Source organism: Podarcis cretensis (genome assembly GCF_951804945.1).
Source record: "Podarcis cretensis genome assembly, chromosome: 15".
In the NCBI taxonomy this organism is placed as follows: Eukaryota; Metazoa; Chordata; class Lepidosauria; order Squamata; family Lacertidae; genus Podarcis; species Podarcis cretensis.
The window spans coordinates 60,545-81,156 of NC_137185.1; the positions used below are offsets into that span (position 1 = coordinate 60,545).

General features: G+C 46.5%; 1 protein-coding gene and 1 long non-coding RNA gene across 13 annotated transcripts; one reads left to right on the forward strand and one right to left on the reverse strand.

Annotated features, from left to right (window-relative positions):
- The first annotated feature begins 5,061 nt into the window (after positions 1 to 5,061).
- LOC307204438 lies at positions 5,062 to 12,305 on the forward strand. The gene is made up of 3 exons (XR_013833693.1): positions 5,062 to 5,326; positions 7,830 to 12,145; positions 12,225 to 12,305. It is a non-coding gene; the product is annotated as an uncharacterized lncRNA (long non-coding RNA).
- An 827-nt stretch (positions 12,306 to 13,132) lies between these two features.
- LOC307204433 (uncharacterized protein) lies at positions 13,133 to 19,742 on the reverse strand. Of its 12 annotated transcripts, XM_079955993.1 has the most exons (8): positions 19,568 to 19,684; positions 18,802 to 18,900; positions 18,171 to 18,344; positions 17,239 to 17,733; positions 16,896 to 16,977; positions 16,537 to 16,616; positions 15,889 to 16,015; positions 13,133 to 15,210 (listed from the first exon to the last, which is right to left on the reverse strand). In XM_079955993.1, exons 4-8 carry the CDS (start codon positions 17,584 to 17,586, stop codon positions 13,457 to 13,459), a joined length of 2,391 nt encoding a protein of 796 aa, XP_079812119.1. In that variant the 5' UTR covers positions 17,587 to 17,733; positions 18,171 to 18,344; positions 18,802 to 18,900; positions 19,568 to 19,684; the 3' UTR covers positions 13,133 to 13,456. The 12 variants fall into 12 exon arrangements, with proteins under 12 accessions (XP_079812119.1, XP_079812115.1, XP_079812121.1 ...); XM_079955989.1 differs by having other exon boundaries at positions 18,171 to 18,900; positions 19,680 to 19,742; XM_079955995.1 differs by lacking the exon at positions 18,802 to 18,900 and having other exon boundaries at positions 18,171 to 18,288; positions 19,568 to 19,671.
- Positions 19,743 to 20,612: the final 870 nt, after the last annotated feature.

Genomic DNA, 20,612 nt, shown 5'->3' on the forward strand with positions numbered 1-20,612 from the left:
TCTACCGGCCGGAGGGGCTGGCGGCGTTGCCCAGTCTCCCGCCAACGGCTCCCCTCCAGTCTACCGACCGGGAAGGCTGGGTCTTGCCGGTCTTCCTCAGAGATCGTGGGGCTTCCCGGTCTACCCACCGGAAAGCGCGGCTCTGCCGGACTACCTGGAGCACGGCGCGGTACCGCTGACCAGTCTACTCGGTTCCAGGCCCGTTGGGCACCTCGCGTCCAAGCACACCACGGCCGGCCTGCCTGCCTGCCTGCCTGCCTGCCGCCTTCCTGGCGCTCCTAAACGAAGGGACAGGCTACTGCCCGGTCTACCTGGAAGGCAGGCAGGGGACGGCGACCCTGCCTGCCTGTCTTCCTGCCGCCTGCCGCCTGCCTGGCGCTCCTAAACCAAGGAACAGGCTCCTGCGCGGTCTACCTGGACGGCCAGCCTGTCTGCCCGCCTGTTCGCCAGAAGGTCTGGTGCTTCCAAGTCTCCCTTGGAGGACAAACGATTTCCCGGTCTACCATCCTTGCGCCCGCGAGGCGCCGGTTCACTCGTTGGTGTGTCTGGAGCCGCTGTCCGACGGGTCTACTCGCTGGGGGGGGGAGGCTGGGTCTTGCCGGTCTTCCTCAGAGATCGTGGGGCTTCCCGGTCTACCCGCCGGAAAGCGCGGCTCTGCCGGACTACCTGGCGTACGGCGTGGAACCGCTGGCCGGTATACTCGGTGTCAAGCCCGATGGGCTCCACGCATCCACGCTCACACCGGCCGGCCTACCTCCCGCCTGCCCAGCGCTCCTAAACGGAACAGGCTCCTGCCCGGTCTACCTGGAAGGCGGGCAACAGACGGCCACCCTGCCTGCCTTCCTGCCTGCCTGCCGCCCGGCGTTGCTAAACCAAGGGAGGGGCGCCTACCCGGTCTACCTGCAAGGTCAGGAAGGGAACGGCCTGCCTGCCTGCTCGCCGGAGGGTGTGGGGCTTCCAGGTCGCCCTTGGAGGACAAACAGCTTCCCGGTCCACCCTCCTTGGGCCCAGGAGGTGCCGGTCCACTCGGAGGCGGGACTGGAGCCGCTGCACGGTCTACTCGCCGGCGGAGGGTGCGGAGCCTGGGTCTTGCCGGTTTTCCTCAGAGAACGATAGGCTTCCCGGTCAACCCACCGGAAAACGCGGCTCTGCCAGACTACCTGCTGTACGGAGTGGAACCGCTGGCCGGTCTACTGAGCCCACGCTTACCCCAGCCTGCCTGCCTGCCTGCCTGCCTGCCCGCCTGCCGCCTTCTTGGCGCTCCCAAACCATGCTACAGGTTCCTGCCCGGTCTACCTGGAAGGCAGGCAGTGGACGGCCACCCTGCCTGCCTGCTGCCTGGCGCTTCTAAACGAGCGCAGGAGGCTCCTGGCCGCTTCCAGCATGGTCCCAGTGCTGCTAGGTCTCCATTTTCACCCTCAGGGCCACGCTGGGGAGAGAAGGAGAGGAGAGCACGTGCTGGGAAACTACTGCTCCCTTCAAAGCCTGCGCCACCGCTACTCAAGTCACTCTGACCAAGCCCATCTGCCTCTGCAACCAAACCTGACAACCACCTCTGTGGTGGCGCTCCCTCCCCGCCCTCATGCTCGGTTGTGCCAAACCCGCCTTCCTGCTCTGCTCTCACATTTAGGTTTTTTTTCCAAAAAATCTTTATTGGTTTTCACAACATTATAAACAAACAAACACACAAGACAAAGAAACATAAATCATAGCCTTATTAAAAATTACATTTATTAACATTAAGTGACTTCCTCGCTTCCCCTTGGTTGAATTTCATTGCATGTCCTTTCCAAATCACAGTTCTTATAAAATTTAACCTAAACATTAGCATCCTTAGATCTTCACATTATGAAACTAAACATATTAATTCATCACTTAACATAAATAAAATCCTAAGCCAATTAAGTATCTGCAAGCTGTTTTCAGTTAATTTAACTTAACATATTTAACTACGTAATGATTAAATTTAATCCACTCTTCCTGATACGCCTCCTCCTTCTGGTCGCGGACTAAGTCGGCTAGCTCCAAAAAATCCATCATCTTCATCTGCCATTCTTCTATCATTGGTAATTCTTGGGTTTTCCACTTTTTAGCTAATAAAATACGAGCAGCAGTTGTGGCATACAAAAATAATTTAACATCTTTCTTGGGCAATTCCAAACCTGTTACTGTATTCCAAGAAGAAAGGCCTCTGGTTTCTTTATAAATGTATATTTCAAGATTTTTTTCAATTCATTATAAATCTTTTCCCAGAAGTCTTTCACCTTGGGACACGTCCACCACATATGATAAAAGGTTCCTTCCTTTTCTTTACATTTCCAGCATAGATTATCACAGTTATGATATATCTTTGCTAATTTTACAGGAGTCAAATACCATCTGTACATCATTTTCATTATATTTTCCTTTACCACAGTACATCTGGTGATCTTGACCACTTTCTTCCACAATCTTTCCCAATCCTCAAACATTATATTATATCCTACATCTCTTGCCCAATCTATCATCACAGATTTAACTTGTTCATCTTTTGTATGCCACTCCAACAATAGCTTATACATTTTAGATAAATTTTTACCTTTAGTATCCAACAACTCCGTCTCCTCTCACATTTAGAGCCATGGTAACCCTGGCGAGCAGCTCAGCAGGCCTTGACTTTTGATGTGCCAGGACCTCCTGCCAGTTTGTTGTTCCTACTCGGGAGTAAGCCGCCTTGAGTTCAGCAAGGTTAGACGAATTATCAGCATGCGTACAACAACAAAAATCACATTAACTGATCAAAAGCGTGCCAAATGCAAAATTTTACCTTTTTAAAAAAAATTTGTTTGTATCGTTGAAAGCTCTGTTGTGTTTTTCTTTTAAGACAAAAGATGTTAATGTATGAGTTATTTTTTTCTAAACTAAAACCTCAGTATTCAGGTTAAATTGCTGTATTGGCACTTTGCAATAAATAAGTGGGTTTTGGGTTGCAGTTTGGGCACTTGGTCTCTAAAAGGTTTGCCATCACTGCCATAGGTTATGAAATTATTACTTTCTCCACCAGCTCAGGTGAAGAAGAGAAGAAAACCCTGCTATGGTGTTCTGAACCGCAGACCCAAAGGAGTGCTTGTGGGAGTGATTGGATGCAGGGGTACCGCAAAAGGAAGTCACAAACTCCAGAGTGGTGACCCAGGTGGTGCTGTGATCTAAACCACGGAGCCTAGGGCTTGCTGATCAGAAGTCTGGCAGTTCGAATCCCTGCGATGGGGTGAGCTCCCATTGCTCGGTCCCTGCTCCTGCCAGCCTAGCAGTTCGAAAGCACATCAAAATGCAAATAGATAAATAGGTACCGCTCCAGCGGGGAAGTAAATGGTGTTCTGTGCGCTGCTCTGGTTCACCAGAAGTGGCTTAGTCATGCTGGCCACATGACCCAGAAGCTGTCTGTGGACAAATGCCGGCTCCCTCGGCCAGTAAAGTGAGATGAGCGCCACAACCCCAGAGAGGTCCGCAACTGGACTTAACGGTCAGGGGTCCCTTTGTCTTTTATGGATTTACAGCAAATCAGCCTGCCAGGTTTCTTTCTTTCTGTAATGGTTCTAGGGGTTGCTCGTGCGTAAACCGGCGGCACACCTGGCTGGGTTGCCTGAGTGAACCTTCTCTGTCTGGACAGCCACTCACCCGTGGCTGTCTCAATCGCTGGCAGAATCCGTCAGTGGGCGTTTCTTGAACTTCTTCCAGCAAAGAAGCTCTTTGACGCCTAGTCTCTGCCTACTCTCCCTGTGCGGAAGCCTTCTGCGCAAGGAGGGTGTAGGCAGCGGAGGACCCTTACTCTCCCCGCTGGTCCCCGGTGAGGAGTCATGGGACCGCCTCGCCGATTCCCCCATCTGCCCCCCTTCTCCACTGGTGCTACGCTGATTCCCTTCCCCAGAAGATGGGCTGCCTCTCCCCATCCCGGGACGCTCTCTGGAATCCCTCTGGAGCCCACTCTCTCCCTCCGGCCCTGATGGCAGTTCCCTGACACTTTCTTTAGATTTTATTTATACTTTTCAAATCTATACATTTCATTAATTTTACATTCCATATAACATTCCAAAATTTTACTTCCTTCCCCCTCTTCCTGCAGTTCTTTAAAAATTTTTTCCATATATTCTGCATATCCAAATTCATTTAATTTACTCTTTTAATTATCTACTGTAAATATATACTCTTTTATACAACTGCAGGTTATTACAATAATCCTGCTAATGTTTTAATCTGTTTACAATTTATCTGTAAATATTCAATAAACCATTACCATTCTTTTATAAAGAGTTTGTTTTCATGATTTCTTATTCTTCTGGTAAGTTTTGCAATTTCTGCAAATTCCATAAGTTTTTGTATCCATTCTTCCTTTACTGGACTTCTGCTTCTTTCCATTTTGGGGCAAGTAACATTTTTGCTGCTGTAGTAGCATACATAAATACATTTCTATTTAGGGAATTCAGTTCCTATAATTCCCAAAAGAAAAGCTTCTGGTTTTCTAAATAAAAGTTATTTTCCAATTCATTATATATCATTTCCCAGTAAACTTTAACCTTACTATAAGACCACCATATATGATAAAAAGAACCTTATTTCTCTTTACATTTCCAACATTTGTTTGAATATGATTTACAGGTATACATTTTTTGCCAATTTACTTGGTGTTAGATACCGATACATCATTTTCATATACTTTTCTCTTAGACCATAACATGCTATAAATTTTATATTCAAATTCCACAATATTCCAATAATAATAATAATAATAATAATAATAATAATAATAATAAGAAGTTTATTTATATTCCACCCTCCCCAGCCAAAGCCGGGCTCAGAGCGGCTAACATCAAGTGCATAATACATTCACATAAAATCAGACAATCAATTAAAATACATCCTCAAATCAGATAAGGATCAGAATAAAATCCAATCGGATGGCAGCCCACAGATTAGGGTTGGGGACCTTAAATGCTCAAAAAGGCCCAACTGTTTGTACTGAACTTATATGGGCCTGTGAGAAAAATTGGAAAAATTCCATAACTATATTATGACCAATATCTATCGCCCAGTGTATCATTAAAGATTCTACTTGCTCATCCTTTGTCTCCCATTCCAATAATATTTTATACATTTTAGACAAGAAGTTTACATTACATTCCAACAGGTCTCTCTCCAATTGTGATTTGTTCCCCAAACAAAGAGGTCTCTGTGTGCAATGGCTGAGATGGAGAATACAGAGCCTGTGTAGAGAACATCTTCATAAATTGCCTTTAAGCTGGCCAGCGAGCAGTCTTTAGCTGGGAACTTCCTGGCGAAGGAACTGAAGGTAATGGAAGCTCCCGTTCTGCCCCCGTCTATGGGTAGATCGCCGGTCCCCCTTTCTCAAGTTTCTCCGCCTGGCCACGGAGAACGGGAGCGGAATGGGTGGCATTGCAGAGCGAGCGAGGTGGGCGGGCTCGGCCTCCCTTCCTGTGGGTAGACTGGGCCAACTCGCGCAACGGATCCTTTCCAGCCGGCCGGCGAGCAGGTAGACAAGGTGGCCGTCGGGGGGGGGGGGGGCTTCCAGCGGGTACACCGGGCGGCCGCCGATGCTCTCAGTCAGAAGCATGTGAAGGGCCTTCTGGGCCGCTGCTAGACTGGGGTAGCCGTTCCCTTCCTCCGGGTAGACCGGGACCGTGTGCCACCAACCGGGTAGACTAGGGCAGCTGTCGATGCCTTTGCTTGGGAGCGCTGGGGCGCCGCCATCCAGCCAGCTGCTAAACTGGGAGGCCGTTCCCTTCCTCAGGGTAGACCGGGAAGCCCCTTCCACCGCGGATCTTCTGCGGCATCGCCGAGCGGATAGACCAGGGCAACCGCTGAGCCCCTTTGCTTAGGAGCGCAGAGGCGCCCCCAGGCAGCTGACAAAGAGATAGGCACGGTGGTCGCTCCTTTCCTTCCACCAGGTGGACCGGGTGGCATAGTAACCAGATACCCCGCTCGGGGCCCGGTCTACCTGATGGAAGGGAACCCACACTCACCCACGAGGTGGGTCCCGGAAGGCAGGAGGAGGACAGGAGGAGAACCAAAGGAAAACGAGCCAAAGGCAAAAGGGGGGGAGGGGCGGCCCGGTCTATCTGCTCTGCCGGTAGGATTTCTTAGCCCCTTTTCTTGGAAAACTCCCCCCCCCCTTTGTTTGTCTCTTCAAGCTTTTTCTCATTTCTGTGCTTCATTGCGTAAACTTACTCCCGAGTAAATTTCCTTTGATGAGGAAACAGCAACCTGGCTGGTCAGTATTTGCCAGAAACCACATTGGCTGCAAAAGGTACTCACCCCTTCTCCCTTCCCTGTGAGTGAAGGGAGTATATACTCCATCACAGTACAAAGGAAAGCATTGACACTTGCTTCATCCCTGAGTTAAGTAAAATAAACACCTTTGTCTTGTCCGTCATCTCACTATTGGGTGGGTAGGCATTGTGATTGAGATGGTTACCTGTCTGACAGGTAATATCACCAGTCATGACTCTCACTCACCCCTCCCCTTATGCCTTCCCTGGGTCCTAAATGCCCTTGGAATTGATGGGATTGATACAAGTGATTTCTTATGAATTTCTAAAGTTTTCCCATTGAGCCAGTACATAGATACATTTATCAGTGAAATGCCACATTTGATACTGACACTTCCCCTGTTGTTCCTTTGTTGGAGACCTGGGGCTCAGAGGGGAGTCCCAGCCGCCTTCTGCAAACTGAGCTGCTCTTATTTTCTTGCTCCTTTGAACTGATTAGTATTCCATCACTAGGCCACTGGGACACCTTGCAGCATAACTATTCATATTTAAATGGTACAGGTCCTGATCCCAGGGTATCTCTGGGGCTCATCTGTCCATGTGAGTTCTACACACACACACACACAGAGAGAGAGAGAGCAGTTTCCTAAAGGAAAACGTTTTGTCCTTCTGACTCCTGTCCTTGGGAACCCTCTCCTGAGGTGAGGTGATCTGCCTAAGGTGTCATGGAGGCAGGTGAAGGCTTAACGCTCTCAATGTTTAATAGGCTGTGACAGTGAGATGCTCTCAAATGTCTCATGGCTGCTCCCAACAGCTTTGGCTTGATGTTAAATAGCAATGGCAACAAGGCTTAGCTGCAAAAGGGCAGCGGGAGGGAACCGAGGGGTCTCCTGGATCCAGTCCACTTGTGACCACCAATGATTACACATCATTTGTGGCAATTGTCTGCGACTTTGGACAGCCTTTTCATCTAAGCAATGTTAGAATGTGGTTTCTACATTACCACAGCCCTGTCGAAAGCAGAAGGTATGGCTCATGGGGAGGACACAAGGAGGACTGCTCTGTCTTGATGTTGGGGTGTGGTGGTAAGGCAGGCTGATCAGCACTGACCAGAGCAGGCCCCTTTGTGGCACCTGCTTAAATGGAAGCTGCTGCAACAAAGGACCTTCCTCTGTCTGCAAAGGAATCTGTTTTTTTCAGCTTGGCCATCAGGTGACAGGTGAGACGCCCCAGCCAACTGTTAAAATGGTCCACAAGGGTGGGGGAGTTCAGGATTCACCCCTTTTCTGTGAGAGGAAAGCTTTGCAGTCCTCCAAGTGAGGGGTATGGAGGCTTGTGCTCACCTTGAATCTGTCTCTCCCTCCAAGCATTTCTGGGGCTTCTCCCCAGCGTGGATTCTTTGAGGAGTCAGGTGTAGGTTCAGACGGAAGCTCCTTTTCTCTTCTTTTTGCAGGGTGCCTTGAGTGAATCCAGTTTTGGGCTTTGCTGCTTTTTGCATGCATCCACAAACCACCTTTGGCACTTGGCATGAGACTTTTGGTTTCCTTTCTCATTTCTTTTCTGCAGATTTCTCCAAAGCATCGATTGTGCATTAATAAAATTCTGCAGACCGTAATCAGGTCAGCACATAGTGTAGACTACAAACTGGCTAAAGTCATCATCAAACTGGCTGCTGAAGATTTGCTGAGGACCAGAGTAAGGAGCAAACTGCTGAAATAGATGCTCCTTATATCACTAAGCTGAAGGAGTGAGCGACGCTGGCACTCTCCCACAACCCTAACCCTAAACTTAAACCCTAACCCTTACCCCCAACCCTCTAGCCCTATACCCTCATCCTAAACCCAACCCCTAACATTTAACCCCTAACCCTCACCTTCACCCTCACCCCACCCTAACCCTCTAACCCCTAAAACCCTAATCCCTAACACTTCACGAAGAATTCAGTGCAGCCCCATGGGGAGCCTGCCCTCAAAGGCCAGTGTCCACCCTAAGTGCATGACAAGCCGCAGCACCTGGGGGCTGCCCAGGTCCCTGGCTCAGCTTTGCGCGGAACTCAGAAGCCCTCCTCCTCCCCTCCCATCTGGCTCAGGCCACCACATGATCCTGAAGGTCCCTTCTAGCTCTACAATTCTATGAAGAGCAGCCTGTTTAGCCCAGTAGCACATTTGCACGTTCACATCTTTAGTATTGAAGGAACAAGGAGACTGGCAGCCGTGAGCAAGGCAGGCAGCCAAGGCAGCTCTTAATATTTGCAAGACGGGAGAGGTGAGGAATGGTCAGGAAACTCTGGCAGAAAGACAACAGAACTATGGGAATTGCTGGTCTCAAGACCCCCCTCACTTCTCCATTGACCAAAAAGCTATAAAAAAACCCATATTCCAAAAAGTCAGTTGGCTCTTCCAGCTGCAACAGAGAAGAACTTACTCAGTGCTCCTAAGGAATCAGTGCACATCTGCTTCACCTAACGACAGCTATAGGCTTTCTCACCCCCTACATTTCTTGGCTTGATATTAATGTGATTTTTCGGGCAAAATTGTCCCTTTCCATAGGCTTTTGGGATTTTTCTGCTCTTTAGATCAAGCTGCATATGTCTTGTAGGATCTGCTGCCTGCTTAAATTGTCATTTTGCTGCCTGAAGCAGCATTTATATATATTCTGTCACTTTCATTTCATATAATAAACAAATCTTTATATTTCCTCTGTGTAAAAACATTTTTGGTCCAATTAATTTTTATTGCTTTTCAAAGTTTTCAACAAGTTAACATCAAGTTAACATCAAATTAATACAAATTTAATACAGATTTAAAAGTTGACTTCCCACCTAGGATCCATGTTTCTCTTTCCTCCCTTACTCACTGCTCAATATAGCATACATTTCCTAATTTCATTTCAATACTTAAAATATTTTATCACTTATTCTTTTCCCTTTCTTCATTTTCCATTGGCTGTACAGTGGTACATTGGTTCTTAAACTTAATCTGTTCTGGGAGGCCGTTTGACTCCCGAAACCATCCAAAAACCAAGACGCGGCTTCCAATTGGCTGCAGGAGCTTCCTGCACTCAAGTGGAAGCAATGTTGGACATTTGGCTTCTGAAAAACATTCACAAACCAGAACACTTACTCCCGGATTTGCAGTGTTTGGGAGCCGATTTGTTCAACAACTAAGCCGTTCGGGAAACAAGATACAACTGTACACATTTCAATTCCTGCATAGACTTTTATTTTACTATAACATATTCCCAAAATGTCAAATAGAGTTACTCTTCACTTTGTCAGCCTACAAAAATCACTGGTTATGCATCAATATCCCACAAATACAACTTATTTCTCCTGGCATTTTACATGTACACATGTCTGACTGGTGATGGTAAATAAGAAGTCCTCTTCAGCCACAGCATTCCATTCCATCTTCACACACACAAGCAATCCACAGGATCTCCTGATTCTCACTGTTATATAGCAAAAGGGTCACTGGTGACATCATATTCCCAGGCTTCAGCATCTGGTCTGTCCATGTTCTTGCCCTCCTTGCCTAATACCAGGTGGGAGGGGGAGTGAACATTATTGCCATGAAAATATATTTTAAAATTTTCTTAATCCTCTCCCCCATGCTCAGTTAGGTCCATACAAGCCATCTTCTATACTTCACAATTCCAGATTATTTATTCTTTACCAGGTATATCCAATTTTATAATGTTACAACAGTTTGGGATTTAAACGCTGCTTCATACTCTCTCGCGCCAAATGCTTTGGTCCATCGTCCCTAAATCCAGCTTTACTCTAGTTTCTATTACATCTTTTTATTCCATGAGCCTGTACAGAACAAGGATTAATTCCCTTTAAAAATTTGTATTTAAATGACCCTTTCCTTCCCCTTTAGCCAGGCAGATTTTCACACACACCATCCAATAATTCATTTGCATACAGGATCCATCAATTTTTAGCTGGCAAAGTTAATTTATATTTAAGGTCCACTCTTCTTAAATTCTTACAATTCCATTGCTCGGCAGAGGTTAGTTGCAAAAAATCCTTAAGACGAAAATTATACGAAGAAACCATCCACCCTCCCATTTCCAATACCCCTCACAGCAGAAATTACCATCTTACGAAACCTTCAATTAACAGTCAAATAGTCTCCAGCAGCTTTGGTTAACATCATGTAGGCTGGGGCACCTCTTCACTTTAGTCCAATTGTCTGAAATCAAAGGAGATTCACAGCAAACATGGTTGTTGATGGAGGCCTTCTCGAGAACGGAGTCACACCAAAAGACAGAACCCTGCCCCTCCTTTCTCAGTGAAGTTTTCCAACTCCATCCAAGACCAAAACAGATATTATAAGGTGTCTGCAAGTTTATGACACTCCCCAATTTCATCAGAAGGATTAAGGGGGATGCTAGCCCACCCCCAATATCTTCACCCAAGGACACACACCCCTGGGGCTTCTGAGAACCTGGGAGAGCAACATCCCGTGCTCACTACTGGAAACGGAAGCCCTATGTAATAACTTCTTGTTGGTGTAGGGTTAAAGGCAAACACATATTCATAAAAGGATGCATGTTATGACTAGCAAAAGATCCCAAAGCCTCTTCATTGTGTGTGAATACACATGAGAGCTGGACATGCATGTTATTTCAGACACATGTAACAGTTCTAGTGGAGAATGTGGACTGCAAGGGTGGCTTAAGGCATATTTAACCTCACATATGTTGGACTTCTAATGTTAAAGTCCAGCATTTATTTTGACAATTAAAAGGTGTCCCTGTGTTACTCTTCCCATCCAGCTGTCCCTGGCAATGAAGCTCTTTGTGATAAGTGAGGCCATAGTTTCTAAACCATTTGCAAAGGGTAAATAAGTTTTAGCTCCAGAGAGTTTTAACTGATACATGCTTCCCTTTGGTTGGCAACTGTTAAAAATACATATTTGAAGGGTCATGCAAGCAAAGGTACAGGGCTTAAGACCAGAATTTGAATTTGGTTAATTGTTTCATGTGATAATTTAGCCAGAATTTGAATTGTATGGTTGAGAGCTTGAAGCCAAAACCAATTTATCCAAGTCATTGGCAGTGACATCTGTGGGCCCTTAACTTTATGTAACACTCACACTCTTCGCCTCCATGCAAAGCCTGGGACATTGTCTCTTTAAGGGGAATTTATTAGAACAGACTGGGTTTGCAAAATTCTTAGAATTTTGGTACTAATCCTGTGGAATCCCCTTCTATTCCTTGTTCTTTTAAGAACATTTAGTTCACTCTGTTTCTGTGGTGGCCTTGGAATGCTATCAGGCCAATAGCATTGCTTGGAAGCAACTGGAAACAGAAGACTACGCATTATAAATATGTTGAGTTAGAGGTATATCAAAAACACTTCTTCACTCGACTGTATTTATTGTGTGAAGTTTAATGCAGACAAATACAACTGTGAATAGATTGCCAGTAAGCAAGGGGTTAAGAACCGCAGTCTTTACATCTTAGAGAAGGCTACAAGGTTCAGATTGGTGTTGATCCCTCTTCTCTCCAAGGGCATGAGTAAAAAGGTCTATTTGTCTTTTACAAATTTTTCTTTCTCTTCCTTACCATGCTCTCAACCTGGAAGGATGTGTGGCTACTCTGCAGGCTCACATAAAGGATCTTCATCTTAACTTCTGTAATTTTTAATCTAAGATGTGGTGTGCCTTTGTTTATATTCATATTGAGTTGAAGAACACTAGATTTATTGTAGGTAAAACTTTTCTGCTTACTTGAAAGCCTGATCTTATTATTAGTAAAAAGGGAAGAGGTGGGGTAGCAAATCCCAAGTGCCCAGAAAGGATTCCTAATATAGGCTTCACAGCCTTTTATCCCTGCTGTATTGCTGTTCAAACTATTAAACTCTGCTGCAAGAGGCATAGAATCATAGAATCATAGAGTTGGAAGAGACCACAAGGGCCATCGAGTCCAACCCCCTGCCAAGCAGGGTTTAAGGCTTTAAGGTAAGAGTCAAACCTCGGGGATTTCAATGTAGGGCTCACAACTGTTTGTCAAACTGTTATTGTGTAAACACACTGTCAGGGGCTCAGGAGCAGTGGCACAGGGAAGAGAGGAGATGGAGAGCGAAGGGGAAGAATCCGAGGGGAGCGTAGGAGAAGAGGACAGTGGACCGAGGGATTCCATGAGCCTATCCAGCGAATCGGAAGATTCACAGAAGGGGGCGCCAGTGGCCAGGGGTAGGGGGTTCCCAAGGGGAACCCCCCAGGAGCAAGGGGGCAGCAGGGACTCCCAGAGCAGTAGCTGGAAATCAGGACCAGCTTCCCCACCAGAGCAGAGTGGGGGGAAGAGTCCCAAGGATCGGGGCCAGTGCATTCCCCACCAGGGAGAGAAGATAAGGCAGGGCTGACCACGCCTCCATCAGAAAGTCGGACAACGGAGGAGAGGTCAGATCCGGCCAGTGTCCCGGAAGAGGGAAGCAGTGACCGAAGTAGTGTAACGGTTAGGAGAAAGGTCACTGGGCTGGCGCGAGAGGCAAGTTCAAATGTACAGGAGCGCGGGACAGCAGAGAATGAGGATTGGGAACCGGGTCCTAAAGCCCGCCGGAGGGAGGGGGAGGAGCTAAGCGACTCAGCGTCGGAAGAGTCCAGAAAGGGCAATGCCCCAGCGGGCAGGAGGACCCAGAGGAGGAGAGAGCAGCGTAAAAGGTGGAGCAGGGCTAGGATCTTAAACTGGTGTCATAGGGGAGGAGACTCAGACGGGACTTCGCCAATCTAGGGTTTAAGACGTAGGGCTGCACGCTGTGGCTTTGAAATGGAAACTGAACTTCAATAAAGACTTTTGTACATTACTATAGCCTAGCGTTGGTCCTCTGTGAGCTGGGACCTAGAGGCAGCTCTGACACACACGTTTACACAACTCCCCCCACATTTCTGGGGTTCTGAGTTTTGTAAGGCAATATTGATATTGACAGGAGGGAGGGTCAATTCAGTACACAACTAGATGGCACTGATTGAAGGCAACCTCATCAGTGCTGCGTTGCCAAATCATGCATGACTCTCTCCTCAGGTGTAATGTGAAGAAGGTATTCCAACACCTTGGCCAATGACTTGCACCTCACAGATGTGGGCATGTAGTATGAAGAAATGTTAGATAATACGAACACCATAGCAATACTCACCCACCTACTAATTAAAGTTTCATATATTTAAATTTGTAAACAGCAACTGCTATGGTTTCTCCCCATTGGGAATTTGATGGGAAGTGAGGTTGTCACTGCCAGTGAAGCTCATTCCATATTTGAAGTACTGATATGGTCTCTCTCCACTGTGAACTCTTTGATGGGAAGTGAGAGTGCGACTGTGTCTAAAGCTCTTTCCACATTCCAAGCACAGATATGGTTTCTCTCCACTGTGAGTTCTTTGATGGGTAGTGAGAGATGATCTCTGACGGAAGCTCTTTCCACACTCTTGGCACTGAAAAGGTTTCTCCCCGGTATGAATTCTTTGATGGGCCGTGAGAGTTGTTCTGTGACTGAAGCTCTTTCCACATTCCAAGCACTGATAGGGTTTCCCCCCTGTATGAATTATTTGATGGGAAGTGAGACTTTCCTTATGACTGAAACTCTTTCCACACTCTTGGCATTTAAATGGTTTCTCTCTTCTGTGAGTTGTCTGATGGTAAGTGAGAGTGCTGCTGTGATTGAAGCTCTTTCCACATTCCAAACACTGATATGGTTTCTCCCCACTGTGAATTGTTTGATGGGAAGTGAGGGCGCTGCTCTGATGGAAGCTCTTCCCACATTGCAAGCATTGATATGGTTTCTCCATGCTGTGAGTTCTTTGATGGACAGTGAGATTGCTGCTGTAACGGAAGCTCTTTCCACATTCTAAGCATTGATATGGTTTCTCCCCACTGTGAGTTCTTTGATGGGCCATGAAATTAGCTCTGTGACTGAAACTCTTTCCACATTCCATGCACTGATATGGTTTCTCTCCAGTATGAATTCTTTGATGGAAAGTGAGTGTTTCCTTTCGACTGAAACTCTTTCCACATTCCAAGCACTGATAGGGTTTCTCCTCGCTGTGTGTTCTTTGATGGGAAGCGAGACTTTCTTTCCGAGTGAAGCTCTTTCCACATTCCAAGCACTCATAAGGTTTCTCCCCTGTATGAATTCTTTGATGGGAAGTGAGATGGTTGCTCTTACTAAAGCTCTTTCCACACTCTTGGCATTCAAAGGGTTTCTCCCCAGTATGAATTCTTTGATGTAAAGTGAGTTTTCCCTTCTGACCAAAGCTCTTTCCACATTCCAAGCACTGAAAGGGCTTCTTCCTGGTATGAATTACTTGATGTGTAGTGAGAGCGGTGCTGTGACGGAAACTCTTTCCACATTCCAAGCACTGATAGGGTTTCTCCCCTGTATGAATTCTTTGATGGGAAGTGAGAGCAGAGCTCTTACTTAAGCTCTTTCCACATTCCAAGCACTGATAGGGTTTCTCCCCAGTGTGAATTCTTTGATGGGAAGTGAGAGCGGTGCTGTGACGGAAGCTCTTTCCACATTCCAAGCACTGATACGGTTTCTCTCCGGTATGAATTCTTTGATGGGAAGTGAAAGTTGCGCACTGAGTGAAGCTCTTTCCACATTCCAAGCACTGATAGGGTTTCTCCCCGGTATGAATTCTTTGATGTGAAGTGAGATTGCTGTTGTGACTGAAGCTCTTTCCACATTCCAAGCACTGATACGGTTTCTCCCCAGTGTGGACTCTGTGATGGGCTGTGAGAGTTCGTTTCCGACCAAAGCTTTTTCCACATTCTATGCACTGATAGGATTTCTTCCCAGTGGGATTTATTTGATGGGAAGTGGAATGAGAGCTCTGACGGAATCTCTCTCCACACTCCGAATATTTATGTGGCTTCTTCATTGTGTGGATTCTGCCATGATCATTTCTAATTTTTCCCTTGATCATTTCTAATTTATCACCACCTACATTGAAGAGAAAAAGAGATTAGAGTCACAGGAAGAAATTGAGTCCCCAGTTATTTAACAATGCTTATGAATGCTTGTGATAGAGGGAGAACTGACGAGAGTTCAGATGTGAGGTCTTCCTACAGAGTTCACTGCCTTTGTTGACTAGCATTTATGGACATATTTATAGGAACCTGGAATTCGAAAAGCCTGGCTTCTTTCTGGGTTGGATCTGACCCAATCATGGAATCTGCTTCATCTCAAAGGTCAGTAAGTTCTCTGACCAACTGAAAATGGACAGCAGCAAAAACATAAAACGTGACAAAAGCTACTTCCATTTGTCTAACAAGTCTGAAGCCTACATTTTAAAAGGATTGGGCAGTTCAGACAAGCCTAACTTTCTTCTGTAATGTTTTATTTGCAGTTTAATGTAGGTTGTAAACCGCTTTGATTCCCCCCCTGAAAAATATAAAGTGATAGAGAAACGAAATAAATGATAATAATATTAACAACTAGAGGAAGAATAATCACAGACAAACCAGTAGGCAGCCTTCCATTCAAAGTGAGCTGTGGGGATGTTAGAATCTCAGATGCTATAGTAGCCCGGTTGAGCTCCATCAAAATATTGGAGGTTTGTTACAAAGAGGTATGTATTGATTTTCAAAACAGGTATTATGAACCAGCAGGGAGCCTTACCAAGTGAGTCCATGATCCCACGATTCTCCTCCATGACTTCCTTATGTAAAGCTCTCTGGTCAGAATCCAGCAATGCCCATTCCTCGTCTGTGAAACAAACAGCGACATCTTCAAAGCACACTGGACCCTAAAAGAAGGAAAATATCCTCCACTTAGACAGCATAAAGATGATCTACTACACATTGCTCTGTTGTTTTCTGCCTGTTGTTTTCTGCGTTGTTTTAATGGGATTGTTTTGCTGCACATTCGCAGCAAATTCTTCAGGGGAAACTCCTAATGCCCTAAAGTGGACTTCAGGGGGTGAATGGGGACCTGGGAAGGGAGAGGATAGAGGGGGAAAGCCCTGCTGTGCAACTGATTGGGGTGGCTAGGTGAATCCTGGCCACTCTTTTTTATGGTTCGTCCACTTCTTAGAAACCTGTTGTAGCATTCAATTATAACTTTATAAAGAAAATGGAAATGACAGGGATAATATAAGTGACATTCGGAAGCTGAGGTGAGGAAGCTGTTCCTTATTCTTAGTAAATAAACCTTCTCAAATGGCCTTTTTAGCCTTTGTTCAGGGCAGGTTTGACAAGAAGCTTGGGCACAGAGGCACCTGGCTGCCCCACCCTCGGCCTCTCTCCCCACAATGCTCCTTCCCACTACCTGATCTGGTTCCAAAGCTGCTGCTTCCTCTCCGTTGCCATGAAAATATGGATGAGGTTTCACTGATGTCTTTCTGTCACCTGTGAGAGACAAAGGTAAGTGGGAAGCCAAGGGAGTCTGCTTCTCTTGGAGGTTAAGTAGTGCATCTCTAACTACATATGGGCCTTTGAAAAAGCCTCCCCTACTGAGTATGCTTGGACTTTTGTACCCATTTCATATTTTAGTTGTGTAAATATACATTTCCCCTCCTGGAGGTTTTGGCCCCAAATGTCTTCCCCCCAAAGATTCAAATAACCCACAGCTATGTTTCAAAATCTACAGAATGTGACCCAACAGAGAAATAACTCATTCCTCCTTACCCAGGGGCCTCTCTCTGGTATCCAACAGAGTCCTCTCTGCTTCAGAGGAATGCGTGCCCATTTTTGCAAACAGATAATTTCCCTGAAATCACAGAATGACAGAGTTGGAAGGGACTCCAAGGATCATCTAGTCCAACCCTCTGCAATGCAGGAACTTCCACAAGTATTCCAAACAGAGAACTCGGAGAAGAGTTAGAAAAGGAATGGCAGAGGCAGAAACATTAGGGGTATCAGATAGCATTCCATGGATGCTTTCCAAAAAAGATGTGCCATTGGTTGAGAATTTGAGGATACCCTACCTCATGTTCAGAGCACCTTGGGAGTATTCAGAGGAAAGTCTCACCTGCTGTTCTGTCTCCTTTCTCTCCGCTGCCTGACTCAGGAGGAAACCTTCGGCCAGAGCCACTGCCTGGGCACTGGTCTTCGCTCCACATTCCCTCACCCAGCTCTCCATCTCCAGTGGAAGGACAGCCAGGAACTGCTCCAAGATCACCAGGTCGAGCATCTCAGCTTTCGTATGCCTTTCTGGCTTTAGCCATTGACGGTCAAAGTGGTAGAGTCGACTGCAAAACTCTCGGGGACCTTTGACCTCTTGGTAGCAGAACTGCTGGCTCTGCACATCAGAGCAAAGGGTGTCCTCCTCACCCAGGATCTGCACAGAGTTTTCCCAGAATCCCCTGCTGCTCCCCATTAGGATGAAATTGCCTCTTCCTCCTCCAGGGTCAGCGGAGTCTTGTTCATCCACCTGTGCTCTCAAGAAACCTCCAAGGGATCAGAAAGAATCTGTTTTTTCTTCTGCCAAGTTCTGTCTGTCCAAATTAGAGGTACTAGAAAAGTCCTACAAAGCACAAACACATTGTTCTGTTATAAAACGGATACACTGTCAGGAGAAGAAAAAAATGTTTCCTCAGCAAGCGTGGATGAGCCTTGCAAGGAATCAGGCCTGGACTATACCATGGCACTGACTTGAACTTTCTTTTCAAAGTTAAAAAGGAAGGAGGAGAAGCCCCTATTTCTCCTAGTGCTTTCTCGGTAGCAGAACCCTCCCTGTGGAATGCCCTCCCTTCAGATGTCAAGGAGATAAAGAACTACATAACTTTTAGAAGACATCTGAAGGCAGTCATATATCCGGAAGTTTTAAATATCTGATGTTTTAATTTGTTTTTATATATGCTGTAAACCAGCCAGAGTGGCTGGGGAAACCCAGCAAGATGGACGAGGTATAAATAACAAACAACAACACTAGAAAAGTTACCATGCAAAATGTGCAGGCACCTTAAGGGATTTCTGTGAGATGAGTCAGCCTGGTTGCTCCTGCCTTTCGGTGTTTTCAGTCAATGAATGAAATCAGAACTGCAACTGATGAATGAGGAATTTGGTCTGTCATTTTTGTCTACAGGAGTAGAAATAATGTATTGAACAGATGGAAAGCTCTTTAATCTGAGCAGGCTGAAAGAAAAGAGTAAGATTACCGTACCTTCTGTCGTAGAGCTTCAGTATGCTCATGACAACATAGTGTGTGCACACTCAGAGGACGACCTCCAAACCATATCTTTGCAGAAGCTTACAAAAAGCTTGGCCTATCGCTCAACATCCAAAAAACCAAAGTGCTGCACCAACAAGTGTAAAACAACCCCTCTGCAGCGCCACAAATCCAACTCGATGGTGTTATGTTGGGAAGTGTTAATCACTTCTCCTACCTGGACAGTTATCTTTTCACAAGGGCTAACATTGATGCCGAAATCCAGCATTGTCTAAGCTCTGCAAGTGCTGTATTCTCCTAACTGAAGTGCAGAGTGTTTGAGGACAGAGACATTCGTAGAGAAATCAAAATGCTAGTTTGGGGTGTGTGTGGTTCCCCCACCACCACCAAAATGCTTGTTTACAAAGCTATTGTACTACCAGCCTTACTGTCTGCTTGTGAAACATGGAACACTTATAAATGCCATCTCCAACTTCTGTAAAGGTTCCATCAACGGTGTCTCAGAATATTTTTACACATCTCCTGGGAAGACAAGTGAACTAATGTCAGTGTACTGGAAGAAGCAACGATCACCAGTGTCAAAGCAATGATACTTCAACATCATCTTCGTTGGACTGGTCATGTTGTGCGGATGCCTGATGATCGTCTTCCAAAGCAACTACTCTATTCAGAACTTAAAAATGGAAAGTGTAATGCTGGTGGTCAACAAAAGAGGTTTAAAGACTGTCTCAAGGCAAATCTTTAAAAAGTAGTATAAACACTGACAACTGGGAAACACTGGCCTGTGAGCACACCAGTTGGAGAACAGCCTTTACCAAAGGAGTATTGGACTTTGAAGAATGTTTTTCTTCAACTCAGGATGAAAGGGTGAAACGAGCTAAGAAGGCAGCACTTATGGCAAACCCTCACCGGAATCAACTCCCGCCCAGAAACCTATGTCCCCACTGTGGAAGGACGTGTGTCCTCCGTTAAGAATGTGTTCATGGAAGGCAATCTTACTTTGCTACGAGGGATCGCTAAAGAAAAGAAGGAGACCCCATAGTCTCTGCTCCTAGATTTGGAGCCCCCCCCCGTCCTCCCCCCACCTCCATGCACAAGCTAGACAGTCCCTCCACGCCGCCTCCACCTGCAGCCCGGGGCTCTTAATTCTCCCCAATGCTCCGCAAGGGACAAGAGAGAGGAATCTCACCAGGTCCCAGAAGGCGCAAAGGACGCAGCTCTGCAAAAGAGGGAGACCACAGCCCCTCTTCCCTGGCAGGAAGTGACGCAAAAGGAGGTTCCTTTGCCCGCCCCTGTCCCACCTTCATTTCCTGTCCTCGACAGGCGCCATTTCAGGAGAGAAGGTGAGGGTGGGAAGAGGCGACGGGCTGCCCGGCGACGTGACGCCACAGCACCATCTTGAAAGAGGGCAAGAAGCAGGCGGAAACGCGAACATCCTGGAAAAGGATGGGGCGGGGAGAGGAAAGGTGGCGGAAAGAGTGGGAGCATTTGCACATACACGTGTCCACAAAACACCAAGACTCCTGCAGGTGATTGCAGGTAATGCAACAGGAGCCCTTCTGCAAATGGCCTTTGCAGCGTAACTCAGTTAAATGGTAACAAAGTATCCAGATGCGCCTATTTACAGTGGATATTTTCACTTAGCCCTGTTTCTCTATGAATCCACCAATTTCTTAGTTAAATATTAACGTAAAATCACGAGTGGGAATTGCAGGCGAAAAAGGACACGCCTGCGGAGACGAAAGCTCATACCAATAACTAACTTAGTTGGTCTCTAAGATGCTACTGGAAGGAATTTTTGTTTTCTTTTGTTTCGACTACGACAGACCAAAACGGCTATCTACCTGTAACTAGAAATTTGGGGAAAAGTTGTTCAGCAGGCTCCTGAATCGCCACGGTGCAGGCGCCTGCCCGAAATCAAGGGGCAGGGAGTTCCAAAGGGCAGACGAGGACCGGTCAAGCTCTTCGTTGCTTAGGCGAAGAGGCAAACTCGACTAGATCGCTCGCTTCCCGCCCGTGAAGCGCAAGAAGAAGGAAACCAAAGGGAAGAGCCGCCCTCAGCCCCGAGGGGCTTACAATCGGACAAGAGAAACGTCTTGCCAGGGGAACAGTTTTGAGCTGAGCCGAAATCCCACAGGATCGCCGGTGGAGTCCCTGTAAGAAATCGCGCGAGCATCTGAGCGTGTGCAGAGTGCAAACCTCGCCTCCCTGGAGTCTCCCTGCGAATGCGGCGT

Coding starts and splice junctions, on each gene's coding strand:
- LOC307204433 (XM_079955989.1), bottom strand. CDS start 17,586: ATGGGGAGCAGCAGGGGATTCTGGGAAAACTCTGTGCAGATCCTGGGT. Junction 16,617..16,895: donor TACCAGAGAGAGGCCCCTGG/GTAAGGAGGAAT, acceptor TGTCTCTCACAG/GTGACAGAAAGACATCAGTG. Junction 16,016..16,536: donor CAGCTTTGGAACCAGATCAG/GTAGTGGGAAGG, acceptor TCCTTCTTTTAG/GGTCCAGTGTGCTTTGAAGA.